Raw genomic sequence first — 27,436 nt, forward strand, 5'->3', positions numbered from 1 at the left:
GCATGCTTCCCTTTTTTATTTAAAGAAATGACCAAATTAGCCAGTTACCACTGGAAAACGACAAAAGTAATTTCCAAGAAACCCAAAGCTTACTCTATAGTCAATACTAAAAATATCTAGCAGGTTATACTACTAAGATTAAAAAAAAAAAAAAAAAAGCCTGCCTTCAGAAGAAAGGAATCACACTGAAATTTACCATAACAGTTTCATTAGTTTCAGGTGCAGAATCAAGGAGGTCATCTATTTCATCTCCAAGGACCATATCTCCATCATCTAAAAACGCTTCCGGCATACTGAAGGGGATCTTTCCTCCATTTGCCAACACTGTCGATGGCAGAGAACTCTCTTCCACTTGCAGTGGCAAAACAGAAGTTAAGGGCATAATGGGAACTGAGGCCAGCTCATTTCCAACTTGGTGAGAAAAACTGGATGCAGGTATAGAAACAACAGGAACAGCTTCTTGCCTCGGAGCTAATAAATCTGTAACGTGGATGGACATGTACTCACTTATTTTCAGTGTATCTATGTAATACTAGTGTTAATAGACAACAACAGAAAAAATGAAGAGCTAGGTGAAAATACGAAAGCAATTATAAAAATAAATAGATACAACAGTGAAAGCAATTCAAATAAAAGAGTACAAGTAATCCTAAAAATAATTTGTTTTGCACAGGAATAGATATATTGACTTGTGAAAACTTCTCCTTCTTTCTCAAAACTCCTAGGCCCCTTTTGGATGGAGCTACTAGAGGGTGGTGAAGCCACAGCGGGTATCGAACGACTGCTCACTGACATCCAGTACTGTCACTCACTCACTGGCACATCCAGAGGCACAGAGGGGGTTTCTGAAGTTACTCTTGTTTTAATACTAATAACCACACAGCAATCTTATTTGACAACACTATAATGTACATAACGTCTGAGGCTGGCACTTTTCAGATGAAGAGGATGTGTGTGAAAACGTACCTGGCTCAATATCTTCCACAGAACAGTTCAAAGCCTAGAAATTAAACCAAATAATAGATCATAGTATTTTCAGGACTCTAAACCACAAAGCAAGCTATAAAACTCACTCTAGGAGAGCAATGCAAGTTCTCACATTTGACCTCCTTCCAATTAAGACAGAAATAAACAAAACATGTAAACCTTTGTAATACATGGCATTAAGCGGTGCTGGCCTACTGGCACTTGCTTCTTGCGGCCCAGTATTTCTCAAAGGATGGTCAGGAGCCTTCTAGTTCCAGAGGGACTAGTCTAGCCACCACTCTCTCCCCAACTCACAGTGGCATCGTCACAGCTCTAAGAAGACTTACCTTTAAAGAACAACTTGTTAATTATGTTTAACCCAATGACTCCTAAAATTAGTATGTGGCCCTGACCCACTTTTTCTAATAAAACCTAACATCTATTAAAATCCTGTAAAATGCTCCATTGGCCTTCAGGAAATGCTGATGGAGAGTAACAGATATTACTTGAGTTGTTTGTTTTCTTTTTCTAGGGCAGGAAGCTCTGGCCACTTCTGTGTTTGAGGAATAAAAAGGTCTCAAAATAGACACAAACCAAAAATATTAGAAACAAAACTACTAATGCTTCTATCTTTTCTTCTTTTTTTTTTTTAATTACGATTCTTACAAGAGTAATAACCTTACCTTTGTAGCCCCATCCCCAGGAACTGTTTTTAGTGAGAGCTGAAAGAAAATTAAGAAGCTAATTTAAAACCAGAACTGACTCCAAGCTACAAAACAAAACAAATACCTTATGGAGAGAACTCCACCTTACCTCAGTTCTCACATATGCTTTTCTTATTTTAAATCCCAATTTCTGAGCTAGTTCTTGAGTTAGTTTTATTACATGTTCATCCTGAAAAAAGTGAGAATATACGATTAGTGGAGGGCTATATTTACTAACTGTAAAGACAAAGAGGCAAAACAGTTCTAACTTATACTCTGTCAAGACACTTGTTTTATGGGCAATTATTCCCAACTGCAGCAGGTGGGTGGCTGGCTGGAAGATGTAACTTTTTAAGGCCATTTCTCTACATAGAATCAATAAAATGGTTATGATGTAAATGAATGAACTAAAACATAAATTCCATACCTGAGGCACTGCCAAGGAGCACTTTGCCACAGCGTCATAAGCCTCTTTGTACCTTCCTAAATCACTTAGAGTCTTAGATTTCCGATAGAGAGCTTTGCAGTTACTGGCATTTAAACTGAGGACTGTATCACAGTCTTCTAATACTTTATCATGGAAACCCTGGTGAGGAAGACCAAATAAAGTTAGCAATCAAACAGTTCACGTCTTGTGATGATGTCTCCTTGCAAATGGAAACAAATTCAGACTTTTCCTTTAAATTGAAACTTAGTGGTATTATTTGTCTTTTGAAAAATTATTTTCATTATGAAATTTCAAATACACAAAAGTAGAAAGAATATCGTGGCTACCCATGTACCCACCACCCAGACATCTGGCCATAAAATACCCCAGATCTTCGAGAAATAAAACTTTCCAAGTATGGCTGAGGCCCCCACGTGTCACTCGCCTGTCCTATTTTCCTCCCAGTTGTAGCTACCGTTTTTGGAGCTCATTAAAATGTTAAATGGAAATGTAACTCCCAAGCAGCTAGTTGAGGAGGAATATACTATAGAAAACAAATCATCAATGAATGCTCGTTAGCAAAGAACTAGGTGACAACATGGATACTTAAATTCATGGTTAAATTTTACTGAATGTCTATAGTGAAAATTATAAGCACATCAAAATATTGCTTTCTAAGTTCAGACATGTGAAGAGCTTGTGTTAATTCTTTTGAAGGCTAACTACTGTTTTGTGTTATAAAAAAAAAAGCTCCTAAGAGAATCTTGACTAAGAAGCAAACTGTCAGCAGAGATACCTGATGGGTACCCTGTACCCATCTGTAACACCTGTATCTTCCTAGGCTGATGTTTTTATGAGCAGACACCCCCCCACCAAAAGCCATACTCAAAAGGGAATCTCCAAGGACCAGTATCTAAGAAACAAATTATTTTTAAATCCCTAAGCATTTGGCCAAAGCTGATTTTTCAAAGCTTAAGGCCACTCTAAAAGCACTTAATACATCTTTCTTATAAACTGAAATTAGGAAACTGACTTTCGCTAGTATACTATGTTATTGAAAACCTTTTTTCTCTCTAGAAACATTGCTTTAAAAATCACAACTCGGGCTTCCCTGGTGGCACAGTGGTTGAGAGTCCACCTGCCGATGCAGGGGACACGGGTTCGTGCCCTAGTCCGGGAAGATCCCACAGGCCACGGAGTGGCTGGGCCCGTGAGCCATGGCCGCTGAGACTGTGCGTCTGGAGCCTGTGCTCCGCAACGGGAGAGGCCACAACAGTGAGACGCCCGCGTACCGCAAAAAAAAACCCCAAAAAAACAAAAACAACTCACCATATTAGAATAGCAAGCAATACGATTTATATATAGTTTTTCAATGATTTCTTTAGGGATTAAAATTTCTTCAGACTTTGCATAATCAGCTATACTCAAAGCTTCTGAATATTGGCTCATAGAGTTGTTCCAATCACGTTCCCGATAAACATCATTTCCTTCGTTAAAAAGATTTCTCACAAGAGCACGTAAATATACCTAAAAAAAAGAAAGTTACCGCTTGAAACCCTTAAAGGAACAAGTCAGGGTGTAAGAAAAGTTTAATTTTTGTATCTAAAACTTCAGAGGAAATAATTTGACAGAGCAAGAAGCACTGTTGTAAGAAATGATCAAATCCAGGCCAAGTCACTGCTATTTCAGCTAGTGTTTCGTCTTGCTTGCTTTTTCCAAGAAAAAAATTCAATGTCTCATTATTAAGAGAAGTGCTGCAAAAGCACCTTGTCAATATTTGCTGACATTGCCAACTCTGTGCCTGGGTTAAATTCCTACAAGTGGAACGAGGATTTTAAGGCTTCTGACTAGTATTTCTAAATTGTCTTCCAAAAAGGCAACAACAATGAATACTTACAGAGGCTTGCTTCAGAGCACCTCCACCAACACGTGTGCACACGTGCGTGAGCATGCACACATAAAATCTACACATTTCTAGGTGGAAAACGGTAACCTTTTTTACTTGCGTATCTGATTACCAGCGAGGTTGAACTTCTCCACAGTTTTATGGACCATTTGTGTTTCTTCTTTTGTAAATGTTCCGGTCATTTACTGATTTATGCGGAGGGGATGGCAAACCTTTTTCTTACTGTGTAAGTATACACACTCTTCTGGTAGGGGCAGATGTTCTTAAGTCTCCTTCAGGAATTCTATCATTGCTTTAAGATTTTTAAAAGTCCTTTCCTATCAAAGTCCTATTCAGCTCTTTGTCTCATTTTACGAATTCACGTCTAAGCTGATAAAAGTAATAAAGAAAACTGTCCAGATCAACCTTTAACAGCTGAGGTGACTTGAGAGACAGGCCGTTTCACCTCCCTGGACCCCAACTGCACGTTTGTAAAATGAAAGGATTGCTCCATGTGATTGCTAGTCCTCATACTTTACAGTTCTACGTCTGTTTGGAGAAAAGGAAGGAAGGAAGGGAGAGACTGAAATGAACGGAGAGGGAGGGAGGGAGGCAGAGAGAAAGAAGTGACATTCAGTAGCACCAAAACCCACAGAGATGCAAAGCCACAGGGGAACTAACAGTCTGCAGAACTGAGGGCCTTTGGTCCAAGACCCAGTCAGCTGGGCTTTCTCTCCAACTAACTAGATTCCTCTCTAGCTCTTTCCCCTAATTATCCAGTCACCTCTTTACTTCTGTTACAACTTCTCTTCTAAGGAAGAACAGAAGATACTCTGCACTCTCCCTCTCAGCATATTCTGTCCCCCTCATTTTCGATGAAATGAAAGGCTAAATGTAATTGTCAAGGGGCTCAAAAGAAATTAATTCAAAACTACACTAATAGAGAAAAGAAAAAATAGGACAACTGTCCAAGTACGCCGGAAAAAAACAACGTTGTCTTATATACACACGGGTCAGCAAACTTTTTCTGTAAATGCCCAGATAGGGATTTGAGGCTTTGTGAGCCATAAGGTCTCTGTCTCAACCACCATGTCGTGAAAGCAGCCACAGATAACACATTGACAAATGGGCGTGGCTGTGTTCCAATAAAACTTTATTTATGAAACAGACAGGGGGCCACATGTGGGTTTGCCAACCCAGGCTACATGTGGCAGTTCACAGGCTACTTGTGGAGTTCTCAAGCAGACCTTCCCTGAGTCCTTACCGCATACTGTTCCTGTGTTCCTGGATACGACAGCGGTGACCTAAGAAGAAGAAACAAATCAATTCTGATGATCAGGTTCTTATCAGGATTTGTTCACCCAGGAGTCATCTTAAAACTGAGGTTCTCAGGCTTCCCTGGTGGCGCAGTGGTTGAGAGTCCGCCTGCCGATGCAGGGGACACGGGTTCGTGCCCCAGTCCGGGAAGATCCCACATGCCATGGAGTGGCTGGGCCCGTGAGCCGTGGCTGCTGAGCCTGCGCGTCCAGAGACTGTGCTCCGCAACGGGAGAGGCCACAACAGTGAGAGGCCCGCGTACCACAAAACAAACAAACAAACAAACAAAAAAACTGAGGTTCTCATGAGCTCACCACTGGTTCAAAGCACATTTTAAAGACCTACTTCTCCTTTATGACCATTATTCACATATAACTGTAGTCATGAAAAAAAAAAATCTAAAACTATTCCTTTGTATTTTCTTGAGTAAGTATAACATTTTCCCTGCAAATCTACTCCTAATTAAAGACAGCCTAATTCTTCAAATGCCGAAAAAGTTTTAAAATAGCATAGAACCACTAGTACTATTTGTTTCGATTTACTATAGAACAGAGGGTAAGAATGTCCCCTTCCCAGGAGGGACAAAGAGGCCTTTCTGCCTGGACATGGCCACCCGGGCTGTGGTCCTGTCACTGACGTGCTTCATGAAGGCCAGTTAGAGACCGAGCTTCTTAACAGAAAGAGTGTGATCACAAAAGCCCTGTGTGCTGACAGATGTTGATTTTCACTCATCAGAACTGTTCTTATGAGATTAGGTTCAAATTCCTCAGTCTAACATTTTAGAGGATACTTAAGGATTTCAGCCCGAAAAATCAGCGACAGCAAGATCCAGTTCCGAACACAAAGAAATCAATGTCCAAGAGCAGAAAATACTGCTGGAACAAAAATATCTAATTTCTAACCCAAAAGAACAGGACTTCTGAAACATAACTAAAGGTTTCCTAATCCCTGCTACGTGCAGAGCCACACCAAAAGGAGTTACTCCATGACGAGAACATGAGGCACGCAATGAGCCCTTACTGTATAAACTGCAGTCCTTCCTTAATGTCCTGCTGTCTTTTTCTTCTCTCCTCGGACACACTGGACATGTTATCCCACACATCCACTTTCTAAAGGAGAAATCTGGAAAGAAACAGGCAAGAAATTACACAAGGCACGGGGCTCCTGGACCCCAGTTAAAACACCCATAATCTAGGTCTTGTCACACGATTAGCTGTGGACACGTCCATCTCCACCGCCTTGACTAGGGTCCTGGACGCTGAGGACACCACCTGAGTTGTGTCTGTGGTCCCCACCATCTCATGCGCCGCGAGCAGAGGGCTTCCACACTCTGCTCTCTCCACTTAACAGCCGCGCAGACGCTGTAGGCCCCTCCTGAACAATCCCCACGCTAAAGTCATCTCTCTCTCCCCATTTCACCTTCCTTCCTTCGACGACAGGTTTTATTCCCAGTCTGTCTCTACGTACACGGAAGCAGCCACGAGAACAGTCCTGGCCTTGTTTTGCTTCTGGAAGCTTTCCAGAAGCAAAATGGTTTCACGTCCGCTTGCCTCTGAGGGGTTTTGACTTCCTTGTGAGCACAGTCTAAACCTTATCTGTGTTTTTTGAAACAATCCTTCTTCGTACAACTGATAGAATAAGGATCTAAGTTAAGTTACTTTAATTGGAATTTTCTGGAAGGTAAGGGTTTACCTTCGATGTAACACTGGCAAATGTCAACACTGTGAGTATTTAACCTGACTAGTCGACGTTCATTAAGCAGTTCTCAGAAAGCAATGGGAGAACCACAGAGAAGAGATTTCAGATAAAACATCATCTCCCAATGTCCTAAACTAGGGTTTCTCAACCTCAGCCATTCAGGCCAAATAGTTCTCCAGTACGGAGGGCTGTCCCGTGCACTGCAGGATGCTGACAGCATCCTGGTCTCTACCCACTGGATGCCAATAGAGGAGGTAGAGCACCTCCTCCCCTCAGTTGTGACAAACTATAGTGTCTCCAGACATTGTTAAATGCCCCTTGGCGGGGGTGGGGAGGGGCTGGGGGGTCCACACAGTCACCCCTGGATGAGGACTGCTGAGAGGACATCGTGTCACATAAACCATGTATTTGGACCCACGTGACAGGGAAATGGCACCCATGTTTCAAGTACGGAGCTGAAATGTTTTCGTTTCATTATTGCTTACCATTTGTAAGCAAGTTTTATTTTTAAGTCTACCTTTTTTCAAAGTGTAGAGTGGGGAGGGAGGCTGGAACACCCTGGAGGCTCATAACTGGTGCTAATACTTTTTGTCTTTTATTTTTTCTCCTTCCAGTTTTATTGAGATTATCATTGAAATATAGCACTGTATAAGCTTAAGGTGTAAAACATAATGATTTGACTTACATACATCATGAAATGATGACCATAATAGGTTTAGTGAACATCCATCATCTCATATAAATACAAAATTAAAGAAATAGAAAAAAGAATTTTTTCCCTTGTGATGAGAACTCATCTACTCTCTCAACAACTTTCATATATATCATACAGCAGTGTTAATCATATTTATCACATTGTACATGATATCCCTAGTACTTGTTTATCTGATAACTAGAAGTTTGTAGCTTTTGCTTTTTGTCTTTTAAATATTTGTCAGTTCTAAATATTTTGATCTTGTATCTAAAAGTTGGTTACTTTACTGAAGTATTACTATTTACATGTGTACCTGGTATTTGCCTTAAAATAGTACGTTTGAAATTATCCAGAATTAAAAGTTTAAAAAGCCCATTATACTGAAGTAAAACAGCATTGTTTCTGGAATTTGTTTTTAAGATAGTCTAGCTTAAAGGGGGGTAAATGGGTGAGCATGAAACAAGAGTAGCGAAAACATGGGACACTGCTCCAGCTGGATGAGGGGAGGGTATGTGGGGGTTCATTCTTCTACTTGAACATGTCTGGCCATTTCCATAATAAAAAATTGTTTAATTCATATGTATGAATATTTACAAGGTTCTTTAAAGAGGCACTATTTCTAAGAGAAAAAAGATGGGAAATTAACTCAATGCCTGTCAAAAAGGAAATGGTTGAATAAATTGTGCTGGATGGAAAAAAAGGCAAAGTGCCAAGTGTCCACAGTAAGACCCTGTTCTGTTATTTTAGAAGAGGGAAGGGGTATATGTTCATATTTGTTTGTGTATACACAAAATAGCTCCAGATGGGATCACAGAAAGCTACAGCAGTGAGAGAAACCCAGGGGTTCAGGGAAGGGGGTGGGACAGTGTCTTTTCACTGCAAACCTTTAAAACTTTTTTTTTTTAACCTTGTAAACAAATGATCTCTGGGAAAAGAAATAAAGTATTAAAAGAAGTCTACAGGGCCTCCCTGGTGGTGCAGTGATTGAGAATCTGCCTGCTAATGCAGGGGACACGGGTTCGAGCCCTGGTCTGGGAAGATCCCACATGCCGCGGAGCAACTGGGCCCATGAGCCACGACTACTGAGCCTGCACGTCTGGAGCCTGTGCTCCGCAACAACAGAGGACGCAATAGTGAGAGGCCCGCGCACCGCGATGAAGAGTGGCCCCCGCTTGCCACAACTAGAGAAAGCCCTCGCACAGAAACGAAGACCCAACGCAGCCAAAAATAAATAAATAAACAAATGTGGGGTGTAAAAAAAAAAAGAATATTAAAAAAAAAAAAAAAGAAGTCTACATAGCTTCTGAGCCCTTCCTTAGAAAGATAACTTACCAGGTCACCCAGCCTTTTTCTTCCATTTTACTTAAAACAGAGTCAGAACCTTAGAACTCCAAGGCACCCAGAGCTGCACTTGGGGGTCCAGGGCGGTCAGGCCAGAGGGACTGGGAGAAAAGAAGTGAAGCCAAAGACAAGAAGCATTCCCTCTCCTTCCGTGAGGGACACATGTCTCCCAACCCCTGTCTGGTGGGGTGGGGAATTAGTTTGAGGTTCACTCAAAAAGTAAATCTGTTGGCTCAGAAGGAACTCCGGGGTAATGATAATCCGCCAAGTTAAGAGCCTTAGAGCTATTTCCCCAGAAAGTGCACGAAAAACCTTGAACCTTGCCCTCTTAAGGACAAAGGGCAGGTGGAAGAGAGATGACAACTCAAGCAAGTGATTAAGAGAAAATAAGACGCAGATTCTTAACAGCATGAAATACCATGCCTCCTTTAAATGTTTAAAGATTTGAGGACATAACATCAGGTGATGTCTAAATATAATATGGCAGGGCATTTCATGTTCTGTAGATTTTCCCCCTAAATTTTATTATGAAGAATTTTACACACAATTTTTTTTTTACAATGAACAACATATATCTCTATACTACCTATATCCTACAATTAATATTTTGCTATATTTATTACATCTGCCTACACTTCTGTCCATCTACCACCCCAATTTTGGTAAACTGCAAGCTGAGTAGCAGACATCAATTATAATTTACCACTAAACACTTCAGCATACATATCATTACCTGGGGCTCCACATTTATTTACAGTTTTTTAAGGTAAAATGCACACAATTTAAGGCAACTTTTAACAAACGATACACTCATGTAACCCAGACCCCGGTGGTGAGACACACCATCACTGTCACTCCAGAAAGTTCCCTCAGGCCCCTTCTCTAGCCAATCCTTGCCCTACCCCCAGCCCAGGAATCACTGTTCTGATTTTTTTTCCACCATAAATTAGTTTTACCTGTGAAATAAAGCCTCCCCACCCCCCCATCTCATTTTAAAAGAAAACGATAAAGGCTTTAGATACCATCTTATTTTCAGATCCAGTCAACAAAATCTGGCCTCAATTTTCAAGTGAGAAAGTATTTGATAAAGTTAATCCAACAATCACTTTCCTTCTTCAAACTCAGCAGCACATGACAGGTGTCCACTATCTCCTCAAAACAGGGGCTTCATCTCCAGCTGACCTCTAAACGTGAGGGCCCTGGGGCATCATCAGACCCCCTTCCCCCAGGCACCCTCTCCCCTCAGGGACCTCCTGCTCTGCCCAGATGTTAAATACACTCATCTAGGGTCCGACAACTCCCCACGTCTGTCCCCTGGCAGAGCTTGCTAGATACCCTCTACCTGGTAGTTCTACTTGGGCGTCCAGACATCACACACTGTTCGGAGAGCAGGAGTTTAAATATTAAGACAGTGAAAAGGAATGTCGCCTTCCCAACCCTGTCATTCAACCACCCATTTGTCCTGTGAAGGCAATCAATCAATACCATTGTTACTGATCTGTTATGTGTCCTGACAAAGACACTGTGTGAACCAAGCTGTATCTTGATTGTAATGGTAGTTACATGAATCTATACATAGGATAAAACTGCATAGATACACACACACACACACACACACACACACACACAGGCGCGCGCGCGCACATACACACACGAGTGAATGTAAAACTGAGTTAGGTCTGTAGTCTGGTTAACGGTATCATGTGAATGTCAGTTTCCTGACATTGCTATTGCACTACAGTTAGGTAAGATGGCGCCATTGGGGGAAGCAGATGAAGGGTTCATGGGATTCTATATACGACTTTTGCAATTTCCTGTGAGTCTATAATTATTTCAAAATAAAAAGTTAAAAATATCCTGTGCATACGTTATTTTTTATACAAACTGGGGCTCCTAACGCGTTCTGCACCTTGCTTTTCTCGATTGGTATCTCATATCTTAAAGGTCAGTCCATAACAGCACGTATCAAGCTGCATTACCTTTAACAGCCGTGCAATGTGCTCCGTGATATGGCTGCACCATAACATCCCCAGCCCCCTAGTCATGGACATTCTGGTTGTTTCCAATCTTTAAAAGTTCACCAGGTACACAGAACATTTCATATATGCATATCTTCAAAGAATTTACGTAGGATGAAGGGTATGTACATTTCTTTATTTTGCCAGCTACTGCCAAGTTTTACCAAATGACCCTACCCACCACCAGTGCACGAGGGTTCCTATTTACCCCTTCACCAAGAAATTATCAAATGTTTCCATCACTGTCAGGGAGACGAGAAACAGTGTGACAACTGTGGTTGGGGTCCTGCTTGTTCTAGTCTATCATTAGTGAGGCCAAACACCTCTTCAGATTTAAGAGCTGTTTGCACTTCCTTTTCCATGAACTGTTTCATTTCCTTCACCCGTTTTTCTTCCAGGTTGGGCTTTTCTGACTTATGGAAGTTCTTTATGTGTTGAAGAAAGCAGTCCTTTGTGATGTTATTATTTTCTCCAATGTGATGTCAATCTTTTGACATTGGTTATGGTAATATCACTGCGGTGGCTTCTCTTGCTGCGGAGCATGGGCTCAAGGTGCGCGGGCTTCAGTAGTTGTGGCTCACGGGCTCTAGAGCGCAGGCTCAGCAGTTGTGGTGCACGGGCTTAGCTGCTCCGCAGCATGTGGGATCTTCCCCGATCAGGGATGGAACCCGTATCCCCTGCATTGGCAGGAGGATTCTTAACCACTGCGCCACCAGAGAAGTCCCAGTTTTGGTACTTTTTGATAGCAAAAGTTTTATTTTTAAGTAGCTGAGTTTATCAATCCTTATTTTTATGGCTTCTGGATTTTGACATACTCAGAAATGCCTGCACCACTCTGAGATCATAAAATAATTCTCCACGTTTTCTTCTACTATTCTCACTGTTCCATTAAAAAATTTTTTTCATAAACTGGATATGTGTGTGTGTGTGTGTGTGTGTGTGTGTGTGTATTTCCCTCCCAGATAGCTACCAGTTGCCCAAACACCATTTACAAAAAGGCCTTCTATCCTACACTGATATGCATAAGGCACATACAAAACTCTGGGTCAGTTTGTGACCTTTACTCAGCGTTTTTAACTAGAATGCCCCCTAATCCTACACCCTCCTCCTAAGACTAACCTTTTGCCCAAACTTACCTTCTTAGTACTAAAACCGCCTTCTGGCCAATTGCTCAAACCGGAAACCATTCTCTCACCACATCCAGTCAATCCACCAACAAAGGCTCCATCAGTGATACCGCCAAAATACATGCGGGACACCCCAAATCTGTCAGTTCTCAAACCTCCTCTGCCACCTCCGCCTGAGCCACAGGTGGATGTCGAAATACCCTCCTCTCCCACCTCTGCTCTCAGCTCCCTATCCTCGCCACTGTCCCCTCCCCCATGCAGTTCCCACACAAAACTGAAAGGAATGCTCTCTAAAAGCACAAATTGGTTATTGCAGCCCTGCTTAAAATCCTCTGCCTGCGTCCCCCGGGCCCCCAGAATCAAATCTAGACTCCTGCCTGCGCCGCCGCCCTCACCCAGCCCGTCGCACTGGCCTTCTTCCTGCGGGTTCCTGGGACGAGTCAAGGGCTCTGTGCTTCTGGGACCTCGTGCCTGCTGTTCCCTCTGGCCACGACACTCTCCCCAGATCTGCACGGGCCTTTCACCCCAGAGTCTTGGCTTCAGTGTCAGCTTTAAAGGCCGTCCCTCCCCCCAACTCTGTCGCCACACCCCACTCTCACCCCATCATTCCCTTCCAGGGGCCCCCTATCTTTCTTAATCCTGATCACCTTACACTCTCTGGGTCCAAGTCAATGAAAACTTGAATGAAGAATGAATGAAGTGGCCAAGCGTAAAGACAACGCTCCGTATAAAGTACCTGGTACAGCTGTTCACTCAAGGCAAGCGTGACAAACCAAAGGACGGGGCCAAGAGGATGTGACCAGAGGCCAGCAGGGCCGGCTGAGGTGGACCCGACCTCCTTAGGGAGCAAAGCAGGGAGTAAATCAATAGGGTGGGAATCAACCAGAGACAGTGACAGAGAAAAACCTGAAACCATAAGCAGCTCAAGGAGTGCAGCGAAGAGTTTCATTCATTGCCAACAGGGGAAAAGCAAGTCAGCCACACCTTCTTCTCCTTAAACAAAAAGGAAAAGAGATAGGGGTGGGAGCTTTGAACAGTAAAAATAAATAAATAAAATAAGCCAGAAACTCAGATAGGAATTTCATTCAATTAACTAAACTCCTGCAAGCTGGAACATACATCACCTTTCTGGAACCAGCTGATTTTAAGTTCCTTACTCACTCTGAAGCTTTACAGGAGCAAAGGTCCCCTGGTTCTCCAGTATAATTCCTTACATATTTATTCCGTACTTGTTAGGTGGAACCCATTATAGTGAAGTCCAGTACAAAGCTATCACTAAACCATGAAATGCTAAACCGTGAAATTTTGGCCTTACATGGTAACTTCATAAACTAGCTCCCCCTATCAGAAAACACCAAGGAAACGAAATGTGACTACAATATCCGGTAGAGATGGAAATAATAGCTAACACTGAAGCCTCTTAGTGGACACCGGGTATTGTTCGAAGTTCTTTACACATATTAAATCATCTAATCCTCCTAAGAACCCTGAGAGGTAGGTACTTAAGAGGAAACGGAAGCACAGAGAAGTGGCGCAAACAGTCCAGGATCACACAGCCTGGAAGTGGCCGAGCCGGCCAGTCTGGCTCCGAGCCTGAATTCCTATCCACAGAGCAATTCTGCACCGCGCGTGCCAGGAGGTTGAGCACGGCTACGCTGGCCCTGGGCTGGGCTCTGAAAAACACATGCAGCTGTGACAGACAGGTGGGCACTTCAAAGCCACTCGAGAGGAACAGGACAAACACACGTCTCTGCACACGCAGGCACACACGATGACGTGTGCAAGGGACATGATTTACAGCAACTCAGACAAGCAGAGGGTGTCCACGGTGTGGACACAGAGAGTTAGGATAGCACTCCGGGGCCAGAGCTTTGAATGGAAATATGCTCCGCCCACAACATCACGTGTTTAGATGCAAGGAATAAATATTAAACAGCCTTACTTCCGAGATACCTTCACACAGAACCAGAGAAGGTGACCCAGGGAATGTGGCACAGTGCCTGTATTTTTGCCTAAAAAGGTATTCCTAAGTTTCAAGTGAAAAATTATAATTTCCAGTCTGTATTCAATGCTACCCTCAGACTGAAGCCTGTCATGGTAATGGCATAAACAAACACGCACACAAAGTAGTTAAAGTTCCTGTCACCCCAGCTTGCAGCAGTGTTCGTGCACTCTGGTAATACTTACAAAAGCGCATGGATATATTACATCCCTCAGTGACCGCAAACCCAGGGAGGGAAACATTATTACAGATGTTCTATCACTTTCTTGGAACACTCAAACTCCTACTGGATACTTTATGAGACAGTTTTCCCCTTTCACTGAAAACAAAACCCCCATGATGAAGGCTGTGCTAAACAACATCAAGAAGGAAATTTCGTATTTTTGCCACACTCCCACCACCCCTGCCCCCGAGCTATCCATTTTGAACTTCCTGTCAGATATAGTAACATGTGCCAGGTGCCCATTATAGGTCCCAGCCCTCCTAAGGCCCAGGGAACATCTCACCTCATACAGGAGCCCTGTATGGGAGGAATGAACAAGAAAGATGTGAAATCTTCCAAACAGCTTGCCCAGGGGCACCCAGACCCTGGGTCACTGACATGTCCAGGACTGCAGAGGAGGTATTCTGAAGTGCCAGATTACTCTCCTGCTCCAGACTCAGGTATTCTAATAAAATACAAAGGTTCCACTTCCTTATTTGTGAAACAGAAAAATTTCTGCCTCTCTTACTGCATCCATTACCTGGTTCCCAAAGCTTTGAAAGATATGTGAAATTAATAGTAATCAATTAACTAAAAACACATCGTTAAACTCATAATAAAATTAAAAAGCAAATTTCTTGTTGGGGCAAAACCTGGTGAGGACAAGTGGCCTTGTTTCTTTGTATCAAAGAAAATTTTCACCTCCACTTAATATGCTTCATGTGTGTATGAATTAAAACAAACGTATTGGGACTTCCCTGGTGGCACAGTCGTTAAGAATCCACCTGCCAATGCAGGGGACATGGGTTCAAGCCCTGGTCCGGGAAGATCCCACATGCCGCGGAGCAACTAAGCTTGTGCGCCACAACTACTGAGCCTGCACTCCAGAGCCCGCGAGCCACAACTACTGAGACCGCATGCCTAGAGCCCCGTGCTCTGCAACGGGAGAAGCCATCGCAAGGAGAAGCCTACACACTGCAAGGAAGAGTAGCCCCCACTCCATGCAACTAGAGGAAGCCCGTGTGCAGCAACAAAGACCCAATACAGCCAAAAATAAATTAAAAAAATAAAATTTAAAATAATAATAAAACATGTATTGTCACAAGCATAAACTTTTAAATTTCTGGATTAATGTTTTACTATTTCTTCCCCCTAAAAATACTATCTAAAGTTTTCCTCTTGATTTGTAAACACATCACACTTTGGAGAAAACAAATTTCACTTCCAACCCTAAGATTTTGGAGAAAAAGTATTTTCATTTAAAAACAAAAAACAAACCAAAAAAAACACCTCAAGATATTATCTGGAAGTCGTCTCCACACATCATACTTTCTCTCGAAAGCCCTTCTAGAGTAACCAAGGCAACAGAATACAGACATATTCTGTTTCTACCTTGTCCTTTATTGGAATGCTCACAACTTTCCAAAAGTCACTCTCACCATTCCTAAAGTTGAGGATTTATAGTAATTGATTCTCTCCCACTTAACATTGATTTAACCCTCCCAAACTGGCAAGTTTTACAGTTAATCAAAATTAAGAATTAGGGGACAATATGGTTGACAACCACCGTATTTACTGGCAAAAACTGACAGCATCTGAGGGCTGGGAAGGGAAAAGAGTGTAGGTCAGGGTATGACAAGCGCCCAAGAAAAAGCCACAGTAACTTGGAGGAAGGCATTTAGGTGGCAGAGGCCCTGAAAATTAACATGCTCTTTGCATCACACACACAAATATTGAAAATATTCAGCTTTGATAGCTCATGATCTGATTGAGATGAATCTTACACAACTATTTCCAGACTACAATACACAGCATACAGACATTTTTTTCAACAAAGAATGTTCTGTCCACTAATTTAAATTATTCTGCAAATTAGAACAAGATCCTCATTAAGCAATCAGCTCGACAGTTCAGTTGAGGGTGAGAAGGAAGAAGCAGGGGGCTCCTCGAGAGGCTAAGAGAGAGGAGGCCACGTGCCATCAGAAAAGCAGTTAAAAATAAGCAGATGCCATAGGCTCCCAGCTACCCCTGCCCCCATTCCGACGCTCTGGCTGAACACTGTCCAATAGAAATATAATGCGAGTCATATCTAATTTTAAATTTTCAAGTAGCCATGTTAAAAAAAAAAGAGTAAAATGAAACCAGTGACATTAATTTTAATAATATATTTGCATTAACGCAATATGTTCAAAACATTATCATATCAACCTGTACGATTTAAGTAGAAAAAAATTACGAATGAGGTATTTTACTTTTTTTTCCATACTGTTTAAAATCAGGTGTGTCTTTTTCACTGGGAGCGCATCTCCATTGGGTCTAGCCACATTCCAAGCGCTCAAGAGTCCCTTGCTATCAGTGGCCACTTTCCTGGGCAGCTCACATCGCCTTTAGGCAGACCCTTGGTTCTTAAATACCTAACTACATATGCGGGGACGGGGAAAATACCCGACTCCAGAAAAATTCACCCAATCAGGGTGCAGGCACAACCTCTCGGGACCAGCCGGAGCTTTCCAGCTGGACCACACCCCTGCAATGACCGTCCCCAATAGGAAATTTCACGGTAATAGGATCTGACAGGTCTTCATTCTTTAAGGGTGGGGAAAAGAAACCTAAAGCCCGGACGTCTCCGTATCCACAATATAAGACAGGAAACCATTCGCCGCGCGTCCTAGACGTGCGCCCCGCGCAAAAAAAAAAAGGGGGGTGGTGGTGGGGAGTAACCCGAAATAAACGAGCCAAGAGCCCCGCGAGCATCCTTCCCGCCCCCAAACCCAAGGTACTGAATTAGGGGTCCTAGATCACCGAATCAGATACAAAAAATAGGAAAAAAAGAATCTTTTTTTTTTTTTAGTTAACCAGAGAGGAGGTATTTTGCCAACGGAAACATGCTGGGACGGAGGGAGCGGCAGCTCTCTGCGCCCCACTTGGCGGAGACGCGCCCCCAGGGTGAGCCCCGCACCGCCCCCAGGGAGGGAGGGGACCGGGACCCGCCCGCCTCCGTCGACTCGCCCGCCGGGCCCCGGCGGCGGCGCGCGCTCGGACCGCCCCTCCGCCGGGGCCGCGCGCCCTTTGTGGCCGAGCCCTCCGCCCCTAGGGTCGCCGCTTCGCCGTGGGGGGCCAAGCGCGCCGCCCCTCCCCCGCCCGGCGTCCGTTACCGACCGCGCGCGAGCACGAGGCGGCGGCGGGCACGCGCCGGGCAGGGGCGCCGAGCGGGGAATCAGGGCGGCGCGCGGGCCAGGCGGGCGGCGGGGCCCAGTGGCGCCCACCTACCTGCGGGGACGGCCGCGCCGACGGGCAGGCAGTGGCGCTCGGTGAGCAGGCAACGGCGGCGGCGGCGGCCTGGGCGCTTGCTTGCAGCTTCCCTTTGCGACCGGTGGTGGCGGTGGCTCCGCTGCCCCTGCGCGGCGCCCTCTGGCGGCCGGAGGCCGCGCCCGCCGCTCGGGAGAGGTCGCCATTGGCTGCGCCCGCGAGCGTCGGCACCGGGGGCGGTGGCGGCGCCACGTCGGGCCGGGCGGCGGCGACCCTCGGCTCTGGGCTCCGGGGCCGCCCCTGAAGCAGGCGCGTGGTCCCCGCCGGGCTGGGGCCGCGGGGTGGAGCCAATAAAGGGCCAAGCGGTTCCGGGACGCACCCGTCCTGAGAACTGATTGGGGCGGACATGCAATTCAAATTGATGGGTGTTTTTTCTGGGCAGCGGCCCCGGGGCAGAAGAGCAGGGAGTTAGAACAGTGTCTAACATGGAACTGACCTAGTTTCGGGTGTCGGGAGCCCTCCCCTGAGATACTGTTTATTTAGCAAATCCTTATCCGGTACTTCCTACTTTCCTAGTTGTAACTCTGTGGAGCCTCTGGGCAACCATTGTTGTCCCCTTTCCCGCAGATGAGGAAGGGGAGCACGAAGCTCCGCGGCAGCTCTGTGATGGACCCTAGAGGGCCTGGCCCCCTGTCCTTCAGACCCGCCGCCCCCCAAATGCCACCTCATACACCTGTATTTTCAACAGCCGACTGTGTTCGGGGCTCAACAGCGGGCAAGGCAGAGTCCCTGCCCCATAAGGGGATGGGGGATGGCAGTGGGAACCCACAAGGATGCAAAAAAAAAAAAAAAAAGTTTCGGGCAGTGAAAACCAAGAAGACTAGATCAGGGTAATGAGACCATGATGGGAGGGCTCCACTTAAGGTGGGATGAGTGAGGGCGGGGTGGAGATCTGAGAAGATGACAGCCGTGCAGAGACGGGGAATGTGCTCCAGGAAGAGGGAAGGTCAAGTGCAAAGACCCTGAGGCTGGAGCTTGGTGCCTGGGGAACAGGAGGGGCCTCTTTGGTGGGTGTTTTTGAGGGGAGAAAGGTCTGAGTAACAGAGGGGCCACAATTTGGAGTTTCTTCTGTGTGGTGCTAATGAGTCTGAATTGGGAGTCACACAATGTGATCTACATTTCAGGAAGTTCTCTCTGACTACTGTGCAGAGACTGGGCGGTAGGAGGGACAAGAGGTGAAGCCGAGGCCGGGAGACTAGCTGGGTGGCTCTGACAGTCGTCTGGCTGACGTAGGTTTATAAACCAGATGTACTAGCTCAGGCCGCTATAACAAAATACCACAGACCTGGAGGCTTAAACGAGAATTCATTTTCACACCGTTCTGGAGGCTGGAAGTCCAAGATCAGGGTGTTGTGTTGGCAGGGTTGGTTTCTGATAAGAACTCTTTCCTTGGTCTGCAGGTGGCCACCTTCTCACTGTGTCCTCACATGGCCTTTCCTCTGTGCATAAGCATTTCTCTTCCTATAAGGACACCTGTCATTTTGGATTGGGGCTGCACTCTTATGACTCCATGTAACCTTAGTTACTTCCACAAAGGCCCCATCTCCAAATACAGTCACTTTAGTGCTTCGGGTTTCAACATATGAATTTGGAGAGGACACAGTTCAGTCCATAAGACCAGGTAAGCACTGTGACAGAAACATTCAAGGAGAGCTGATAGGAAGTGGCTTTAGGGGAGGCCCTCTGAGGAAGGAGTTCTGCTCATCACTCAGGTCTCAGCTCAGACATCTTCTCTTGGAGAGGCCTTCCCTGACAGCCACCTAAAATTGCCGGTTAACTCAGCACCCTGTTTGGTCATCACTCTCTGGAATGACCTTGTTTAATCATTTGGGTGCTTATTTGTGGTCTTCCTCCGCCCCTCCTAGGACAGCAGAGACCCTTCCTGCTTTGTTCTCTATTCCCAGCCCCTAGAATAGTGCCTAGAACTCTGTAAACATTTCTCAAATGGATGTCCCTGTGAAACTTGGAGCTAAGATCTGCAGGATGAACAAGAGGTAATGAGCTGCAGGGGTGCGTGGAGAGAGAGGAAACATTTTAAGTCAGAAGATGCTGAAAGGCCAGATTGGCTGGATCACAGAGAGCTGGGTAGGGTCCCAGGGAGGTGAGACAGGAGATGAGCAAGGGCCAGGCCCTGAAGGCTACTGTAAAGCTACGTGAAGCTGGACATCATTCTGCCAGTACAAGGAAAAACTCTATGGGACTGTATAAGTTTCCTATGGCTGCTGTAACAAATCACTACATACTTAGTGGCTTAAGACAACACATATTTATTATCTTACCTTTCTGGAGGTCTGACATCTGAAATGGTTCTCACTGGGCTAAAGTCAAGGTATGGGCATGGCTGGTTCCTTCTGGAAGCTCTAGGAAAGACTCTATTCTCTTGTCTTTCCCAGCTTCTAGGGGCTGCCTGCCTTCCTTGGCTCATGGTCCTTCCGTCATCTTCAAAGCCAGAAACGACTGGTCAAGCCTGTCTCAGGCTGCATCTCTCCAACTCAGCTTCTGATGTCCCATCTCCTCTGACGCTCCCTCTTTCTTCTTTCCGTTATAAGTACCCTTGTGATTATACTGAGCCCATCCAAATAATCCAGGATGATCTCCATATGTATATATGGAAGAGTTCTTATGAACAGAACATATGTATTCTAAAGAAGAGAAGGCAAACAAGGCCTGTTCTTTTTAGATAGGTTTTGTTTTTGCTAAGGTACGTTGAATTAGTTTGTGATCCCATTCTTCTGACTCACCTTGGATTCTCTACTCCTCTGTAGGTTGTTCTGTCAATTCTCAACTGTTTAAGGAGTCAACATATAAGTCTGTCTTTTGTTGCCTTGGTTTTCCTTTCAGCTGGGCACCAAATTAGGAATCTTAGTTTAAGAACCTCATCTCCTAGCACTCATCTGGAAATATGGGAGTGAGTCCTTGGGCCATGGACATCTCTGGACAGCAGCTCTTGTTACTATCCAGGCAGTAACAGCAGTGGTAGTTCTGTGTCATGTATAAAGTTCCCCAAGATTCTCAGCTGAAGCTGGCATGCACACTTGACAAAAGTGGTTTTTGTTTTATACATTCACATCCTAAGTCCCCACCAAAGGAAAAACAAAGTGTTTATATCATTATAAACACCATTCTCTCTCATCCAAGCTCCTCCAAATAAACATAAAGTGAATGTTCTAGAATGAATGTTTGTGTCCCCTCTCCCAAATCCATATATTAGAAATCCTAACCCCCAATGTGATGATATTAGGAGATGGGCCTTTGGGAGGTGATTAGGTCTTGAGGGTGGAGCCCTTATAATGAGATTAGTGCCCTTATAAAAGAGGCACAAAGGAGATGATTTCTCTCCCCATCATGTGAGGACACAAAGAGAAGACAGCCTCCTGCAAGCCAGGAAGAGGGTCTCACCAGACATCAGATCAGCTGGCACCTTGATCTTAGACTTCCCAGCTGTCATATCTGTGAGAAATAAATGTCTCTTGTTTAAGCCACCCAGTCTATGGTATTTTGTGAGAGCAGCACGTACGAACTAACAGTGAACATCTAAGATACAAGCATCTGGTCAGTATGGGGTAGCACAGTGGTGGAAGGAGAGGGACTTTGGAGTTTGGGAAACAAGGGCTAAATCCCAACTTGCTCCTTACCCATCTGGACGGCCCTGGGCCAGTTTTCTTACATCTCTGTCTTGAGCTCATCATCTTTCTTTTCTTTTCTTCTTTTTTTTTTGGCTGTGTTAGGTCTTTGTTGCTGCGCGCGGACTTTCTCTACTTGCGGCGAGCGGGGGGCTACTCTTCCTTGTGGTGCGCGGGCTTCTCATTGCCGTGGCTTCTCTCGTTGTGGAGCACGGGCTCTAGGGCGTGTGGGCTTCAGTAGTTGTGGCACACAGGCTTAGTTGCTCCGCAGCATGTGGGATCTTCCCAGACCAGGGATTGAGCCCGTGTCCCATCCCCTGCATTGGCAGGCATATTCTTAACCACAGCTCCACCAGGGAAGTCCCTACATCATCTGGGCAGGGTGCACTTGCACCCCACCCCACGCTCAGACACTGTGAGGTATGCTCCGCAGTACCCCTGGGAACTACTGCATTTGGAGAAACTATTCTTGAGGGGCGTGACAGAAGGGTGAGAGATCTCTTAGGTATCCTGAGGTGGCAAAATGCTTGAGAGTCACTGGCTTAAAAATGGAACCTCAGAGATATACCCACAACTTGAGGCCACTATCATGGTATTATCTACGGAAATGGATTGACCACAGGGCCAACCTCAAATAAGAATGAAAATAAAAACGATCCATTTTCAAATATTACACACCTGTACCAGAAAAGGAAAACCTTCCATTTTATAGCAACTCAGAACACGAAAGGCATGTGTTAAAATATTTGCCAAATGACCCCATGATACTGTGACAAGCCACATGTACTGAATTTTGTCAGCACTCATATGGAAATCTGTTCTGGAACCTACATGTGCAGCATAAAAAAATTTTTATATTATTACATTCCTTCTTGAATAAGCAAGTAAATTGATTAATCACTGCGAATCACCTGGGCTATATTTCTTCCACATTCTGCTTTGATGAAATGCTGAAGTATAAGAAAGATACAAAAAGTATTGACTGGATTCTTTTATTTGGCTTTTTAGGGGGTATATGGATTAGGCATTTGCTTCCTCTCCACTTTCTCTTGGTATTTACCTTGTGTTCTTCAGCCTTGAAGATGGCTTGCTAAAACCCCTGCCCACGGGCTGGTTGCATGGACATCAACTTACATGTGTAACTAACTACAAGCGGGCTCCTAAACACTGTATAAGGCAGGAGAGCCCTAATTATCCAAGGGGAAAAAAAAAAGGAGCGTATACATAAATAATCGGGGGAATAATGAGATAGACTTTGTGTTTTACTTGTCAGCACTTTTTCCAGGAATTCTTTGGAGCTCCCCTCCCCCCCATACTAAGTTTAGTGCCACAATGTATAGCAACAGTTGCTTGCTTTTATTTGAGGAGACACATTTGACATTCAGAAAAAGAGTTGATCCAACTCCTAGGAGCTTCTGGGGACAGAGGATCATGAGAAATCAGGAGTGCTGCCTTCCCAGTAGGAATTCTTTCCAATTCTTTCGCCAACTTCTTTCTGCCCCAGTTGGGATACAGGAGTCCCTTTTCCATGCATTCTATCTTCCACTCCTTACCTGTTCCCAGCTGGCTTTTCCTTCCCCATCCTCTGATTAATCTTGCCCATGATTTCTACTGCCTCCAACCTCTGGGACTCAAGCCACCTGGAACTGGTCCTTCTGGAATGGTGGATGGGATCCAGGGAGCTCCGTTCATCTGTTCAACAAATATAAGTGCCAGCTACATTCAGGGCACTTTGCTGAATTCCAAAACCTACAAGTCACGCTTCCTACACTCAAGATACTGAAAATTAAATTTGCTGTTTGATCCCCCAAGTGGTGGGCTTGGGAAATAGAAAATTAGAACAGGAAAGCACAGGGACCCCTATGATGAACCAGAAACACAGGCTAAGGGAACCTGATCTGTAGGAGGTAGGGTCCAAGATCTTTGTCCTTTAACATGTGAGATTCTCAGGACATGTGTAAATGAGGAGAATTAACATGAAATCAGAAGAAAACTTACCACCGACGCTGCAGTTTAAAAGGTACTTTCTGCCTCAATTAAAGGAAACTGCTGTCAGGCTCCTTTAATCCAACTAATCTACAATAGAGTGTTTTTTAAAAAAACCACGTTGAAGGATCAAATTTTACTCAGTCTTTTATAGCCTTTGGCAGGGTGCCAAGACTTATTAGGAATTGCAGAAAACATAAATATAAAAAAATGTACAAGTTCTCCCTTGAATAACCACACGAATGTTTCCAAAAACATGTCCAAAGCCATTTTTCCCTTCTGTGAAGTTGTTATAAAATGTACTTAGCACAGACCTACATCTGCTGCTCTAGACTGATTTATAGCAAAAATTTAAATGAATGTATTTTAAATACATTTGCAAAAGGAATAAATGTGAATAAATTCTAAATCTGAATCATGGTCATCTGGTTGTGCTGTAAAATTTTAAATATCAAAACAAAACAGGGCTTCCCTGGTGGCGCAGTGGTTGAGAGTCTGCCTGCCGATGCAGGGACACGGGTTCGTGCCCCGGTCTGGGAAGATCCCACATGCCGCGGAGCGGCTGGGGCCCGTGAGCCATGGCCGCTGAGCCGTGCGTGTCCGGAGCCTGTGCTCCGCGACGGGAGAGGCCACAACAATGAGAGGCCCACGTACCGCCAAAAAAAAAAAACCTGAGCCAGCTCTTCTCCCTAACATTCAGCATCCATCCTTCAGGCATGATATTTAAGGCATGTGTCTTCATTAGGAGAGATGTTTCTAGGAGCATGCGTGTGTGTGTATGTTGCAACCAAAATAATTCATATAGGGACTTCCCTGGCGGTCCAGTGGCTAAGGCTCCACGCTCCCAATGCAGGGGGCACGAGTTTGATCCCTGGTCGGGAAACTAAGATCCTGCATTGCTGCACCATGTGGCCAAATAAATAAATTAATTAATTATATTCCTATGGAAATACAAAAAAAATCTTTCATGTATTTCACACAAATTTATTATAGGATAGACTTAAATCTCTTGTTTCTTTTCTAGAATAAACATATCTAATGAGGTTGGTTTTTTTTTTTTTTTGGCTGCATTGGGTCTTCGTTGCTGCACACAGGCTTCTTATTGCGGTGGCTTCTCTTGTTGTGGAGCATGGGCTCTAGGTGCACAGGCTTCAGTAGTTGTGGCACACAGGCTTAGCTGCTCCACGGCATGAGGGATCTTCCCAGACCAGGGCTTGAACCCGTAGCTTCCTAAGTTGGCAGGCGGGATTCTTAACCACTGCGCCACCAGGGAAGTGCAACATATCTAATTAGGTTTTAAACATTATTGGGTTCACGTAACTTTGTAAGAGCTTTCTTTGATTCTCAATTCAAATGTTAATTTTCTTCACCTCATCTACAGTATGCACAAAGTCTGTCTGCTTTTCTTCAGCTTTGATCAGGGGAATTGGTTTCAAGTCTGCTAGTTTATCCCTAGTGAACATTAGAGTAGTGTGGCACCTTTCTTTTTGGGAGGACATCAAATTCTAGCAAAGAAGTCCCTCTAGGGCTTCCCTGGTGGCGCAGTGGTTGAGAGTCCGCCTGCCGATGCAGGGGACACGGGTTCGTGCCCCGGTCTGGGAGGATCCCACATGCCGCGGAGCGGCTGGGCCCGTGAGCCATGGCCGCTGAGCCTGCGCGTCCGGAGCCTGTCCTCCGCAACGGGAGAGGCCACAACAGTGAGAGGCCCGCGTAACGCATTAAAAAAAAAAAAAAAAAAAAAAATAATTCCATCTAATCAAGGGGACCCAAAATCTTAGTGATTCAGTTACCTTTTGGGTGGCGAGTTCCTTCCCCAGCACAATATTTTACTGGTATTTTCTTTCTTTCTTCCTTTCTTTCTTTCTTCCTTCCTTCCTTTCTTTCTTGCCGAGCCATGCGGCTTGCGGGATGTTAGTTCCCAGACCAGGGATTGAACCCGGGCCCCCGGCAGTGGAAGCTTGGAGTTCTAACCACTGGACCGCCGGGAAATTCCTTACTGGTGTTTTCTTTAAAGAAGTTCATGAATGGGTATGTCAAGAATTTTTTAGTAGTAATGATCTTTAACTAGTGAATCCTGCTTACCCTAGATTAAGGCAGAAAACAAATTTATAAGCACATGTAATTTAATCATCCAGGTAAAGCCAGCTTCGATGTCAAGAAAACCCAGTCTTTCTCCATCTGTCAACTCTGCTTTTCATTCTCAGGCAGGTCCTCCGCTTGTGGGGGCCTTCCAGGCTTATGGGGCATCTTCTCAGCAACCGCCACAAGTCCCGCAAATATCCAAGGCCTGACTCTCATTGGCCAGAACTGGGTCATATGACCATCTGGAATCAATCACTGAGACCAGGGGGATGTTACACAATTGTGTTGTTATACACTTACATCGTATACAATTGTGTTAGACAGTGATGACTTGGGCTTCAACTATATACTCACCCCTGGAACTGGGGATGGTGTCAACCCCACCAAGAAACGGAGAAGGATAGTTCCTCCAAGGAAGAGTGCTGATACCTAAAGAAGGTTATGAGTGGATAGTACCTATGTCCAAAACAGGGACTCTATTTCTAGTAAGATAATAAACTGATATAGGTCTTCTTCTGTTCCAATTCTCTACTCTCCTAGGCAATCTCATTCACAGCTCTGGCTTCCACTGTCATTTATGCGCTGATGGCTTTTCCATCTACATCTCTAGCCCAGATCAGTCCTCTGAACCCATACCCAAAATATAGTCCAACTGCCTACTTAGTATCTCTTCTTGGATATCTCAGAAGCATTTCCAACACAGCATCTCAGAAGCTGAACTCGTGGCCTCCTTCTCCCCATGTGACACTTTCTCAGGGACACCTTCCCTAACTTTCCCAGATAGATCAAATCTGCTGAGCAGAGGCATTCAGCGTATCATGTACCTCCCTCCGCTTGTAACTAGATACAAGTGCAAGGTTACATCTGTTTGTATATTGTCTGATTCATGTCTGTCTCCCTCACTAGACTGTAAGCCGCATAAGGGTAGGGACTGTATCTTTCTTCCTCAACATCATATCCCATAGAGACTGGAACACAGATATTCAGTAAATATTTAATTGACTACGTTAGTATTTATTGATGTATAGCTATTTACTGAGAAACATGTCCCACTGCTACATAAATACTCTCTAAAAAAGACAGTTTGCTAGTAAGAAATTAATCCAAAGTACAGCAGATCAGATGGGTGGTGGTAGATAGAAAGACATTGGTTATGAATACATGCTCCTAGACACCCACTGCTCTGAAACACAGAGATCCTAAGGGGAATTTAAAAGGCCACCTTGAGGGACTTTCCTGGTGGTCTGGTGGTTAAGACGCTGCAGTTCCACTGCAGGAGGTGCAGGTTCGATCCCTGGTCAGGGAAATAAGATCCCTCATGCCACGCGGCCAAAAAAGAATAAAAATTAATGTAAAAGGTCACCTTGAAACATTTCCATGAGCATGAAGGCTCTTGGAAGACATGCAAGTCAAAAAGGATACAGGCAACATTTTATATATTTTTTTTTAAATTTCATATGTATACACTTATATATTCTAATATTTTCTATTTCTATTCAATATTAAAGTATATTTATTCAGTTCTACATTTGGGTTCCTTTATAGTTTTTATTTTCTTTTGCAGTACCCGGGCCTCTCACTGTTGTGGCCTCTTCCGTTGCAGAGCACAGGCTCTGGACGCGGAAGCTCAGCGGCCATGGCTCACGGGCCCAGCCGCTCCGCGGCATGTGGGATCTTCCCCGATCGGGGAACGAACCTGTGTCCCCTGCATCTCAACCACTGCGCCACCAGGGAAGCCCTACATTTGGGTTCCTTTAAAGTGTATATGGCATTAATATTTTTCTCTAAGGTTTTATATAGAGTTTTTGTTACAATTAAAAGGCTATAACTTTTCATTAAGTTTTCTAAGCTATTAAAAAAATTTTATTGAATGATTCTTTAAATTCTATAATGCTTTATAATTTTCAAAAGTTTCACACACATGATTTCATATAATCCCATAATAACCCTTTATCTCCCCACTCCTATATTGCCCCTCCCCACTTCCCTCTCCCCACTCGTTTTTTTTTTTTTTTTCGGTACGCGGGCCTCTCACCATTGTGGCCTCTCCCATTG

The 27,436-nt window shown here is 44.5% G+C and overlaps 1 protein-coding gene across 3 annotated transcripts in view; it reads right to left on the reverse strand.

Annotated features, from left to right (window-relative positions):
• Positions 1–17,786, reverse strand: part of ZC3H7A (zinc finger CCCH-type containing 7A) — a 34,588-nt gene extending 16,802 nt beyond the window's left edge. For 2 of the 3 annotated variants that reach the window (XR_004345753.1, XR_004345752.1), the window contains exons 1-9: positions 17,652–17,773; positions 6,320–6,421; positions 5,247–5,286; positions 3,427–3,624; positions 2,098–2,256; positions 1,780–1,860; positions 1,650–1,688; positions 967–1,000; positions 197–480 (exon numbers count right to left, since the gene is read on the reverse strand). Coding sequence is in view for 1 of the 3 variants with exons in the window: in XM_032604993.1 (XP_032460884.1) it covers positions 197–480; positions 967–1,000; positions 1,650–1,688; positions 1,780–1,860; positions 2,098–2,256; positions 3,427–3,624; positions 5,247–5,286; positions 6,320–6,387 (903 nt within the window). In the remaining 2 variants the exon portion in view is untranslated. Of the gene's footprint in view, positions 1–196; positions 481–966; positions 1,001–1,649; positions 1,689–1,779; positions 1,861–2,097; positions 2,257–3,426; positions 3,625–5,246; positions 5,287–6,319; positions 6,422–17,651 lie in introns of all 3 variants that reach the window. The other variant, XM_032604993.1, reaches the window with a different exon arrangement.
• Between the last annotated feature and the right edge of the window lie 9,650 nt (positions 17,787–27,436).

Source organism: Phocoena sinus, chromosome 15 (genome assembly GCF_008692025.1).
Source record: "Phocoena sinus isolate mPhoSin1 chromosome 15, mPhoSin1.pri, whole genome shotgun sequence".
In the NCBI taxonomy this organism is placed as follows: domain Eukaryota; kingdom Metazoa; phylum Chordata; class Mammalia; order Artiodactyla; family Phocoenidae; genus Phocoena; species Phocoena sinus.